This window comes from Hyaena hyaena, unplaced genomic scaffold (genome assembly GCF_003009895.1).
Source record: "Hyaena hyaena isolate Hyena2069 unplaced genomic scaffold, ASM300989v1 scaffold_1190, whole genome shotgun sequence".
In the NCBI taxonomy this organism is placed as follows: domain Eukaryota; kingdom Metazoa; phylum Chordata; class Mammalia; order Carnivora; family Hyaenidae; genus Hyaena; species Hyaena hyaena.
Window position 1 is genome coordinate 335,929 of NW_024081827.1, and position 13,101 is coordinate 349,029.

Sequence of the window (13,101 nt, forward strand, 5' to 3'; positions counted from 1 at the left end):
AAAAAGTAAAAAAAAAAAAAAAAGAATGTCATTCAGGGTCAAAACTTGCTAACAACCCTTCCTATGCCCTGAACTTCCACCCTTAACAATAAACGAAACACTCCCTCTTCCTAAACTTTTTCACTTCAGAGTATCAAAAATTTTAGTATCTAGATATCTAAAATTTTATCTTTAATTTCATTTGGTTTGTACACACAAAGTGCCAATTATGCCCCTCACGAAGGTCATAATCTGATTGACTACGTTGCATGTGTTACCAAAGTATGATTTCCTGCATGCACTATCTGTACAAACTATAAAGATACCATCCCTGCTCTTTGAAGTGTTTACAATATAAGCACATCCTGCACTTGACTAAAAATAGCTGGCACAAGCCCTTTTTGAAATAGAAGTACCCATGAGTTTAACACTTGCTCTTTTGACTGAATGTCTGCTATGCAAGGGACTTCTGGTTGACCCCAGTGGGCTGCATGCCCAATGCAGGGCTTACAAGACGCCAAGCAGCTGCTACACATGCTTCATGCTTTCACAGGGCTAGGCGAAGACCTATGACAGCCTGAAGCTTGAGAGATTATGGCGTTCTCCTTCTACATGCAATTCAGTGCAAGAACAGACACTAAACCATACCACATTTGGGAGTTTTATTTTGTTTTGGTGACCTTGCTTGCCGGTATTCTAAGTTAGAAAAGCAAGCACACACACACACACACACACACACACACACACACACACATTGAAGAGAGAAAATAGAATATTTTGTGTTTTATCCAAAGCGTCTGTATGTTTATCACAGGAAAAAAACAACAACAAGACTTTATTGGATTTTTTCACATTAGGTAGAAGAGCCAGGTTCTCCTTATTAGTCAGGGTTCTTCAGAGAAACAGAACCAATAGTGTGTGTGTGTGTGTGTGTGTGTGTGTGTGTGTGTGTGTGTGAGAGAGACCTACATCCATATGTTGATACTGAGATGGATATAGATAGACATATAAATAAAATTGGCTTATGTGATTATGGAGGCCAACAAGTCCAAAGTCTACAGGAGAGGTCAGCAGGCTGGAGAGCCAGGAAGAGCTGAGGCTCTAGTCCAAAGATAGTCTGGAAGCTAGAGATTTAAGATGAAGGTCTTGGCAAGGTTGATTTCTTCTGAGGCCTCTCTCCGTGGCTGGTACGTGACTGCCTTCCCTGCCTTCACGTGGTCTTCCTTTGTATATGTCTGCGTCCTCATCTCCTTTTCTAGAAGAACCCCAGTCATAATGGGTTAAGGTCCATCTTGGTGGCCTCCTTTAAACTGAATTACCTTTTGAAGGACCCTGTCTCCAAATACAGTCACACACTGAGACACTGGGTGTCAGGATTCCAACACAGAGATTTTGTTGGGGTCACGGTTCGGCCTCTCACAGTCTCCTCTTCCACAATGAGGAAAGCATGCTCATTTATCTTCCCATGTTCTCTCTGTAACTTCCTGTTAGGTGAGGACAAGCACGAGGTCTCTGGTGCACCCTCAGGAGTCTGCCTTCAGTTCTCGCCGAGCCAACTCCAAGAATGGGGATATCCACGCGGGAGCTGTTCCTCAACTTCACCATTGTCCTGATTACTGTTATTCTCATGTGGCTCCTTGTGAGGTCCTATCAGTACTGAGAAGCCATGTCATGCTCCTGAGATTGGCTGCATCTCTCCAGAGCTGCCTGATGCGTGCCCTGAGCTCCCACTGCTGTCACGGGATGCCTTTCTTGGCGCTCCAAGGCACTTCTGACCCACCCTCACCATATCTGAGGTGCCTCCAGTGTTAGGATCAATTGTGGGTACTCTAAAGATGCTGTTCTCAAGGGCTGCTAAGTATTTTCCAGTGAGCATTAGATTTATTCCTCAACTCTTCCTGCAGATGTGTTAGACAAGCCACAAGGTTAAAATTAAATGATTCATGATGATGTAGAATTGTAACAAGCCCCTGATCTATCTTAACCCACACATCCCTTCAACCCACACTGTCTGCAACCAAACTCTAAATCAACTCACCGGAAGAAATGTTAGAGGAAGTCATTGTCAACCCCTATAGCTATCATGTGAATAAAGTTAACTCAGCCAAAAAATGACTTTGGGAATTTATTTTAGCTTCTGTTTGTGATACCGCATTTGACCCTTGGCTGGGATAGAAGTGACATATGTTACAGTATCTCTAGCATTTGAGATAAACCCAGATGCTCTAACTGCTGAGGATTTGAAACCAAGTCAATTAGGATTTGTCACATTTCAGAGAATTCTGTAGATTTGGTATTCCTCCAACTTTTTCTCTAAACTGGTCACAAAGGCAGAGAGAGATTAAATTCCACTCAGAGGTCTGGGGCATGGCCTGAAGTGTCCACTTAAAGCACAGAATTTCTTTGAAGTCTTGTGTTATGTCTTTAAAATTCACAAACAATATATACTGTGCCTTGTAACATCCCCTTGTTAGTTTTAACATAAAATTATTCGCCACTGAGTAAAACTAGAACATGAAGCACATCTCTAAGAGAAGCATATTCCCGTTTGCTTGTTGTCATGCACAGAGAGCTAGTCATTCATACACTGGAGCTGTAACAAGAGGGAAAATTGAAAATACAAATTGACATATGAGTTTATGAAATAGACATTTGTTAAACATGTTGCTAGACGGCCCCATCCTAGAGAGACTACGTTTGTTCCTTGGCCAATTCTGAGGTGGCCATGGAGAAAAGGAATGCTGATGAGCCTTGTATCTCACAGCTCCCTCGTGAAGGTGCTCAAGGCCGAGAATTCAGCCCATCACTGAGGCAACACCTACCCAGCACTGTGGTTCTCAGCCCTGGCCGCACAGTTTATATGCCCAGGGGAGATTTTTCAAGATATTTATGTGAGGTCCTCTTCAGACCAATTAAATAAAAGTCTGAGTGGCCTGTGTGGCCCAGTGGTTAAGCGTCCAACTCTAGATTTCTGCTCAGGTCATGATCTCACTCTCCGTGAGTTACAGCCCCATGTCAGCCTCTGTGCTGACAGTGCCGAGCTTGCTTGGGATTCTCTCTCTCCTTCTCTCTACCCCTCTCTGATGTGCACTCTCTTTCTCTCTGTCTCTCAAGAATATATAAATAAATTTTTAAAAATCTCAGAGAGTGGAGCCCAAGCACTTGCATTTTCCAAAATTCCTCTAGATGATTAGGTTGTGTGGCCAGAGCTGGGACTCTGTGATGCCCACTAGTACTTCTCAAACTTTGATGTGATTACTAATCACTGGGAATGAAGATTCTGATTCCTTCCAATTCTGATTTAGTCTGGACTGGGACCTGAGATTCTGCATTTTAAATAAGCCTCTATGTGATGCTCATGCTATGGTCCAGGGTCTACACATGAGTTAGCACGTTAGAATCACCTGGGATCTTTAGAAAACCACCCAAGCTGAACCCTCTTCCTGGAAATTTCTAACCTAATTGGTCTGGTGGTGAACTTGAGCATTATTCTTCTTCAGGAGAATTTCAGTTGATTCTTATGTGCAACTGACTAAGAACCAGATATAGTTAAGGGAAAAATTGTTATTTTGAGGGGTTCCCAGGAAAAGTTGGGAAGGGGTGTCAGAGTCAGACTACACATACGGATGGGCAGTTGTTAATGATTCAGTGTGCTGTGCATCTCCTGGTAGACACGTGGCTTTGGGGCTCTCAGGGTTGTTAGTCTTTCCCCTACTGTAAGAAGACCCCAGAGAATCTACTGCTATTTGTGTATGTGTTTGAGAAGGTGTGTGTATACTGGTGGAGAGGGAAATGGACAACATGAGTGACAACAGTCCCTTTACCTAAGTCAGGACTGGCGCCAGCATTTATGACAGGTGCCATTTCTTGAATATGCTGTATATGAAGCTCCGTACTAGGCACTTTCCATACATCGTCCCATTTAGACAATGTGGAAGCTGAGGATTGCAGATGTAAGTGGTGAAGCTAGGGTGACAAGTCTCCTCTCCATCTCTGTTCAGACTGCAAACAAATCATGCTTTGTTATAGATCTCCAAACGATTCGATTGGAAGTTTTTACCCTCACAATCTTTAGCATCCTAAAACCTCAGGCCAATTGGATAAAGGGAACAGCTGTAATTCTCTGTGTAATTTCTCTGCTTGTCAACCCTCAGCTGCCCTTCTTCTGCCCTTCTTTTCCTAACTTGCTGTGATTGGCTATACCGATAGGACCCATTTGCAGACCACATTATGGATCACCTTTGCAGAGGTAGGACATCCATTAGCAAATATGTCTCATTTCCTCCACGTTCAGCAGTTCTAGTCAGTATGGCTAAATTCTAGTCTGACTTGTAAGTCTCCTTTCATGTATAACTTTCCCCGAGACCTCAGGTACCCCAGATCATCCCAGAACTACCTCAGTGTTGGCTCTACCCACTCAAATACGATTCTAGTTCTCTGGAACCAGAACATTAAATCCTATTCATTAGCTAAAGTTCCAGCCAGTGGGCTTGATCCAACCCTAGCTTCTTTCTCTTTAGTTCATTCATTCAACGAGCACCTATGTGAACTGATGATGTGGTGGACATGATACTGGACATTTGGAATAAAATGGCTAATAAGTCAGGTAAGCTTCCTTCTCAAGGAGCATATGATTTAGTTGGAGTTATAAGAAACAGGGGTTATATTGGCATTATAAGTTCCTTTCGAAAAGAAGGATAGGGTGGTTGTTGCTGGAAGGGATTTCAGGTGGAGGGAACAGCATGAATAGAGACTCAAAGGCCAGACAGCGTGGTAATTCCAGGATATTGAAGCGTAAAGTACGTCCCCAACCACTGGCAGAAGTTATGCCTCATAAGGGCAGATCTCAAGGCTCTGACTGCACCTGACTTCCAAGTTGGACCATCTCTGGCTTTCCTCACTGTCACGCCTCCTCACTCACTGGAAGGGACTTCTTGCCACCAATAATTGTCTGAACCATGTCTGTGCTTACACAGGAATTGGACTTTGGGCCTCAGAACACCTGGCCGTCCTTACCCATAGCAGCAAGGTGGGTTCTCCCCCATTCCCATCTCGCCCTTGGAGTAGCTCTCTGATGCATGGGGGTCTCTTCTTGCCGTAGGACCCAGGCTGTCAATTCAAGGGCCTCTTAAAGTTGAGCTGCTCACATTACAGGGCCAACCATCCAGGTGATTTTTAAAAAGAATTTCGAAGCGCTGGCTTAGGCTTTTCTTCCAGTCTTCCTTAAACTCACCTCTAAATTGGACATCTTATGGAACATCTCCTTTTTATCTAACAATTTTCTTTTTGTTGTTTGTTTATTTGTTTATTTTGAGAGACAGAGAGAGAGTGCAAGCAGGGGAGGGAGAGAGAATCACAAGCAAGCTTCCCACTGTCAGTGCAGAGCCCGACACGGGGTTCAATCCCATGAACTGTGAGATCACGACCTGAGCTGAAATTAAGAGTTGGGTGTTTATCCAATTAAGCCACCAGGTGGCCCCTAACAACAACCTTACATTGAGGAAATACAGTTGCTTTTATCAGTTGATGACAATCCCAACACCATATTTGCCAACTTCTCTCCCTAGGAAGTTGGCTTTATAGGCATAAGAAATTATCCATATATATATATATATATTCATGTCCTAAGCCATGGTTCTAAGAAAAGAGCCCCAAGGTCCTCCAACTTGATCAGCTTTTCCAATCACATTTCTGTCTTTACTCCATTGACCCAGACAGGGATGTGTGAAGATGGTCATAAAATGGCAGTGCTGTCATTGTGGTCTTTTAATTTGAGGCTCTCAGTCATTCTAGAAGTCATCTCAAGGGGATAGCCCCCATTGCATGTTTATCAAACCATGAGCTTTATTCTCTCACTGAAGATTAAACTGGGGAAATCTTTGTTTAGAAGGCAATCTCCTATGAGAAGGTAAAGGTTGGATTTGCAATTTTATTTTCATCCAACTTCTTCCTATTTCTACTTGTTTAGAATTAAAAGAGCAAGATTCATAGAAAAAAAACCCATCTCTTGTTCCACAGGCCTGTCCCTTGGGTGGTATCCTGCCACATCATTAGATATTTTCAAAGTTCCATCCCCCATCTATTCATTTCTGATTGACCACACTGGAGAAATAATTGTCAAACTATATTGGGGTGGCTTGGTCCCGTGTGACACCTTTCACTTTCATTTTAGCTCATAGTTAAGGGGACTGATCACCTTAATGATTTTTTTTTTCCTCACCTGTCCCTTTAACTTCCCTGGGGACACAATTCTTTCTGCCATTCCCACCTGCCCACAGCCATTTGGGCACATGATCCATGTCATTCCTGTATGGGATCCCAGAGCCTTCTTCAGCAGGCCATGGCATGTGTTACCGCCTGGAGATCCTACTACCCAGAATCCTGTCCTGAATGCCTAGAATGCCCCCAGGAGTTAGGGACCAAATAAACTAAACTGGTTCTGTGCCTCTTTCCTCAAAATACGCTACCTAGCATTCTCCTGGACATGTTTTATCATTTTCTTACTTTTAGAATGTCTTTTATTTATTTATTTTTAAAAATAGTTTATTGTCAAGTTGGTTTCCACGTAACACCCAGTGCTCATCCCCACAAGTGCCCTCCTCCATGCTCTTCACCCCCTCCCCCCCCCCCATCAGCCCTCAGTTTGTTCTCGGCATAGAATGTCTTTTAAAAAATCTTGACACAAAAGACTTTTCTTAGCTGACTCTATCTACCTGTAGTTCTCTTCTGTTTATCTGTCCAACATGCTGCACTCCACCCCCTATTTCCCAACATTTCTTACTATTTGTAGTTTTCAAGTATGCCAAGCTGTCTTACACTGCTGTGATCTTGCACATCCATTCCCTTTGTCTGAACATTCCTCTCTTCCCTTTCCTGGCTAAGTCATCGTTAAGATTGCTATTAGGTGTTAATTAACTCTTGGAGGTTATCCCAAGATAATTCTCTTCTGTGAGCCTCACGCCTAATGGGCTATTAGCCCTTATTACATGCTACGGTTTGTTGTTTGTCTCTCTCAGGTTACTTTTAGTCCCTGAGGGTCTCATTTCAAAACTACATTTTAGTTCCTAGCTGGTCCACTGTCATCATTAGGTAAGTATCTATTGAACACATCAAGAAATGCTTGACTAGCTATAAAAATCTTGGGATGAGACATGTACCCGTTTCTATGATTAGGCACATGATCTGTGCTTAACACAGTGTCAGAAAAGAGGGATCATGAAGTCTGTAGTCTAAAAGTTCTATTACAGTAATGAGCAAAGCAAACTTCTTTTACATTTTAGGCAGTTGAAACAGCTTTTCCAAAGGCCATTTGCTTCTTTAAGAAATATTCATGGTGCTCGCTTCTTTTGATCTATCTCTATCACCACCCTGAACAGTTTGACGGTGTGTATGAATGACTCAGCAAAGCCCAATGTGTTGAGCACATATTTGAGTTCATCTACAAACAGGGTGAAACTGGAGAAATTTCCATTTTTCAAGCTGCATAAAGTTAGGGTTAAAGTTCATTTATAAACAGCACAGTTAAACAAAACTTACTGCACACGTACTATGTGTTAGAAGCTTTTACATTTCTCTTTTATCTTGCAAAGTATTCATTTTTATTCATACATTAAAAGTGAGAAGACTGGACAGGAGGACAGTAAGTTTCAGAAGGGACAGACGGCTAGCCCCAAGGCAGAGCTAACGAGAGCCCAAGCTGAGAGTCAAAGCCAGTTCTTTCTAGCTCAGATCAGGTAGAGTTCTTTCCAATCACAGGGCTGCCCTTCTGCATTATCAGGTACGTGATTTTAGGGCAGAAGGCACATCCCCTTACTTTGGGCTGAAAATCTCAAAGGATAGTAAATACCAGAGGCCTCTAGGCAAATACTTTAACTGCCCTACTGTTCCGTCATACAGGGGGTACAATGTACATAATTCTGTTTCCCAAGGGCTTGGGACAAAGTCCCGGAATCATCTTTTGTCAGTCAGCTGAGCAGCAGACAAGAGAGGACACAGATATTGAAGGCTGATTAAAGCTATTTTCAGTGTGTCAGTGTTATCTATGGGGATTAAGTAGAAATGACAGTTCTGTCTACAGCATTAGCCACTTATACACACTTGCAGGAATTTGTCACATGGAGATGTTTTCATCTCCCACTCATTTGTTCATTTTAAAACAAAGCGCTGGTTGAGACCAAACTGAGGGCTGATGGGGGGGGGAAGGGGAGGGGAAGGGCGGAGATGGGCATGGGGAAGGGCACTTGTTGGGATGAGCACTGGGTGTTATATGGAAACCAACTTGACAATAAACTATTTAAGAAAAAAAAATAAAAGGACTGGAAAAAGTAGTCTTTGGATCCAGGGACTATATTTTGCTTACTAACATGTGACCTCAGACAGGTCACTGAACTTTTGTGAGCCACAATATTCTTAGCTATAAAAATAGAGAATACTATTTTCTTTGTAGGAAGGATAGACATTCTTTAGATATCCTGTGTTTAATTAGTTAAGAGTGCCTGGCAATTACTAAAGACTCAATAAACAGTAGTTAATATTATAACATAGACTAAGTGTTTACAATGTTTGGAACATAGTAGCCCTAAAAAAGCATCAAGCATCAAGGACTTGTGGTGAGTAATGCTGCTGTGATTTCAATGCTATTTCTTTTAAGAGGAAAAATGACACTTTTCGTGGAAGTTGGGATTTTAAAAAATGTTTAGGGGCACCTGGGTGGCTCAGTTGGTTAAGCATCTGACTTCGGCTCAGGTCATGATCTCACCTTTTGTGGGTTCGAGCCCTGCGTCAGGCTCAGTGCTGACAGCCAGCTCAGAGCCTGGAGCCTGTTTCAGATTCTGTGCCTCCTTCTCTCTATGGCCCTCCTCTGCTCACGCTGTCTCTCTCTCTCAGAAATAAAACATTAAAAATTTTTTAACTGTTTATTTATTTATTTTGAGAGAGAGTGTGTGATTGGAGAAGGGGCAGAGAGAGAGGGAGAGAGAATCCCCATGAGCTGTAGTCACAGAGCCCAATGCAAATCTCAATCCCATGAACCATGAGATCATGACCTGAGCTGAAACCAAGAATTGGACGCTTAACCAACTGAGCCACCCAGGTGCCCCAGTGGGGATTTTTCTTAAAGCAAAGGAAAGGGATAGGAGAATTGCAGATTCCTTTACTCCAAAAGAGTACAGTATATTTGTCAAAATGAAGGGATCATCTGAATGACAATATCTGAGTTCCCGCACCGAGCCTGGATCTACTGAAATGGAGTCTCAAGGAGTGAAGCCTCACTTGCTACATTTTAAACCCATTCTCTAGATGATTCTTATATTCCCTAACCCTTAAGAACCACTAATTGACAACGTGCTGACATGCCAACCCACAGGATTTGCATCTCTAATACTATTAAGGATTTGGGTGCTGGCTGGACTCACAAGTTCTCACATTTTCACTTTCTCAGAGGGATCATAGAATTCTCACCCCCATCCCTCTGAACTATAAATTTATCTTCTTTAAATTTTTTTATGTTTTATTTAGTTTTTGAGAGAGAGAGAGAGAGAATGCAAGCAGGGGAGGGAGAGAGAAAGAGTGAGACATAGAATTTGAAGAATTTGAAGACAGGCTTTGTACTGAGCTGTCAGTACATAGCCCTATGTGGGGCTTGAAGTCACGAGCCATGAGATCATGACCTGAACCAAAGTCGAACACTTAACCAACTGAGACCAGGTGCCCTGTATAAATTTATCTTCTTATTCTTCCCCATTTTTCCATAGAAAGCTCTCCTTGCACCCTTCCCTTGCCCCCTTTCCTGGATCTATAGAATCTCCCTCCAAATGTGCTTCTTATGCCTGCAAATTTCAGATGTGATTTACATCTCCACTTCAAAGTTAATATTCCTAGGGGCACCTAGGGGGGGCTCAGTCAGTTGAGCATCTGGCTCTTGATTTTGGCTCAGGTCACGGTCTCAGGGTCATGAGATGGAACTCCCCCCGACTCCCCTACACTGACAGCGAGGAGCCTGCCTGGGATTCTCTCTCCTCATCTCCCCCACCTCCTCCCCCTCTTGCACTCTCTCTTCCTCCAAAAAAAAAAAAAAAGAGAGAGAGAGAGAGAATGAAAAGAAAAAAGGCTAGTATTTTAAACCTGAGGTTATGTAGTTTGTTAGCTTGCATGCAACAGTTCTATTTTGAAACATTCTCGAAGATAATGTTGGAACTCTCGCTCAAATTTTGATAGCTTTAGAAACATAAACATCAATAGATCTTTCCAAAATATGTTCCCCATTTGATCCTCACCTTCTCCCTGGCAGTGAGGTTGCACCCAAGGATAGAACATCAGAAGAAAGAAGTCTTCACTTTAGACCCTAGGTTTTAAAAATGCAGAATTTTGTTACTTTCTCTGTGGGTAGGTAAAGTGAAAATGAGTTTTCTCAGCAGCGGCCGCTCCATTCAGGGTCTGCATGATATGACACTGGTCAGGAGGCAGATTTCACAGGCTCCAGCCAAAACAGTCTGACCTCAATCCACCTGAGAATTGCTTCTCTTGCAACCACTTACAGACTTTATATTCCTCTGACACAGGCTCAAAAAGGCCATGGAGGGAAAAAAGCCTATTTTCAATGCATGCTGGGTCTACAGTGACATGCAAAGTGATATCCACCACCCACCCACACACATCCCGTCAAGTCCTGAGGTCATTTGTCTTCCAGATGCAACCTTTTCAGGTATTCAGAGGTTTCATGGTGATTATCTGATCATCTAACACGAGAACTGCCCCTGTCTTTTGCTGTATCCTTGTTGAATTTTCTATCTCACCCAGAAAAACAAGACATTCATTGTATCTTTTTTTTTTTTTTAAAGTTTTATTTATTTCTAGGAGAGAGAGAGACAGCATGAACAGGGGAGGGTCAGAGAGAGAGGGAGTCACAGACTGAAACAGGCTCCAGGCTCTGAGCTGGCAGTCAGCACAGAGCCCGACGCGGGGCTCGAACCCACGAACCGCGAGATCATGACCTAAGCCAAAGTCGGACGCTTAACCGACTAAGCCACCCAGGCGCCCCAACATTCATTGTATCTTAAAGTCACTTTTGAGGGGTGCCTGGGTGTCTCAGTCGGTTAAGTGTCCTGATCTACTTCAGCTCAGGTCATGATTTCATGGTTTCTGGGTTTGAGTCCCATGTCGTGCTCTGCACTGATACTGCAGATAGTGCATAAATTTTTTATGCTTAGTTTTGAAAGAGAGAGAGAGAAAGAGAGAGACAGAGCATGAGCAGGGGAGGGGCAGAGAGAGAGAGGAAGACACAGGATCCAAAGCAGGCTCCAGGCTCTGAGCTGTCAGCACAGAGCCTGACATGGGGCTTGAACCCACAAACAGCGAGATCATGACCTGAGCTACAATCGGATGCTTAACCAACAGAGCCACCCAGGCACCACAGTAAATAAATAAACTTAAAAAAGTCTCTTGAGATTTCCCTGTGAGTAGAATGATACTACAAGGTTGTTTTTGTGTATCACCACTACCATCTCCACCTTGTCAGAATGACTGGGGTCATATTCGGATCACAGACTAACAATAGTCGGATCAGAAACTAAACTTGTAAGATCTGATTTTGAATCACATGTGATAATAATGCCAAACCTTGATTTTGGAAATGAGAGACAGTCATGTGCAATAGCAGAGACTGCCAACCTGAGATACGTTATGCATTACACCATATGTCACTCACTTTAACAGTGGTTTTGGACCAGTTCTTTTTGAATATCACATAGGAAAAATCATATTGACATTTAATATTTATGATTAGCCACTGAGCCATAAAGTGTTCTCTTTTCTCTTCCCTCTTCTTCTGGTATTTTCGGTGTCCCAAATATGCTTATTCTGATACCATAATGATTATGATGACTATTGGCTGAGGCTGTATTTCATCTGCAAGTCAACCCCCCAAATTTTCTATTTACAATGAGAAGGCAAAGTAAGCCTCATCTTCATTCCTAGGTGTACAAAGCCCGTGGCCACTCATCTATACAGATGAGAATGAAAGAGTTATCTCTTATGGGAGAAAAGAGTGCAGTAGTAGCTGATAGCAAGGCACGTATTTTGCTAAGTCCTATTTTTTATTTGCAATTCAAAGCTGGTAAATGCTCTTCTAAAGAATTGATACGATGGCTTGAAAAAAGGTATCAGAGGTCTTTTTCTATCTGGGTGCTAATCAAAAAGAACTCAGTCCTGAAATATGAATTGTTAAATGTTACTATACTATTTTACTTACAACTGATTATAGCACTTCATTGTAAAGTCTTCTATTTTCTGGGAAGGGAGAAATCTATTCAAATTTTGTTTGGCTGGAGCTTCTCTGAGGCTGTTGGAACTCTTTGGTAAAGTGAGTGGTCTTCAGCCGCTCTTCCACAAAGGCAAACAAAATGGAAATAAGGTTGATGAAAAATGAAGTTTCTAAAAAAAAGAAAAAGAAAAAAGAGATTAGAAGCATCTCAAATGAAGGCTTCACATTGGGCAGCACCCAGTATACTTAAACTACACCACGTGACCTCGGCACAAGCTCCCATAGAGTGGCAGGAGAGATTCCCCCACAATAATTTGGGGCTAATTTTAAACCTAGGGAATAAATATCTCTTCACTACCAGACTTCCAGTAAAATTTCTGGAATGTTTCAGCTAGAGAGAATTTCAAAGATACTTGGTTCAGTAGTGAAATTTACAGCAGGGAACCATGCTTAGAAAAGTTAAGCAGCAATTCCTGATTTGTTAGTTGTAACTCTGGGGCCAGAAGCCAGATGCCCGGATGCTTAGGCCCCATTTTTCAACTGGCAACTCCAAATAATTGGAGTTTTCAAGTGAAATCTCTCTTCATAGCTCTCAGATGGGGGGTGGGGGGGTAGGCAAAATCTGGTTCCTTTAAGCTGTGGCCCAAAGAGTAGATCTCATTCTATACGTATACAACAACTGAAAGTATGTGATTGTGTGGCTACCCATGACCAAGTCTGTGTTGCTATAGGTCATAAAATACAGTGGTATTTCATCCTGGCTAGATGTCCAGTCCCCTCTACTTAAATTAAGCTTTCTAATAGTGCAGTTAACTCTGAAAGAGTGGGCTTGGTGTGCTGGCACCAGGAGCCTGCACACTCTG

General features: G+C 42.5%; 1 protein-coding gene and 1 long non-coding RNA gene across 3 annotated transcripts in view; one reads left to right on the forward strand and one right to left on the reverse strand.

The window, feature by feature from the left end:
* The window catches only part of SLN (sarcolipin), a 10,930-nt gene extending 8,930 nt beyond the window's left edge, over nt 1-2,000 (forward strand). For both annotated transcript variants that reach the window (XM_039222828.1, XM_039222827.1), the window contains exon 2: nt 1,471-2,000. In XM_039222828.1, coding sequence (XP_039078759.1) covers nt 1,544-1,639 — 96 coding nt within the window. In that variant the 5' untranslated portion in view covers nt 1,471-1,543 and the 3' untranslated portion in view covers nt 1,640-2,000. The remainder of the gene's footprint in view (nt 1-1,470) is intronic.
* A 509-nt stretch (nt 2,001-2,509) lies between these two features.
* LOC120224565 lies at nt 2,510-12,402 on the reverse strand. The gene is made up of 3 exons (XR_005526610.1): nt 12,227-12,402; nt 10,254-10,321; nt 2,510-2,572 (listed from the first exon to the last, which is right to left on the reverse strand). It is a non-coding gene; the product is annotated as an uncharacterized LOC120224565 (long non-coding RNA).
* Between the last annotated feature and the right edge of the window lie 699 nt (nt 12,403-13,101).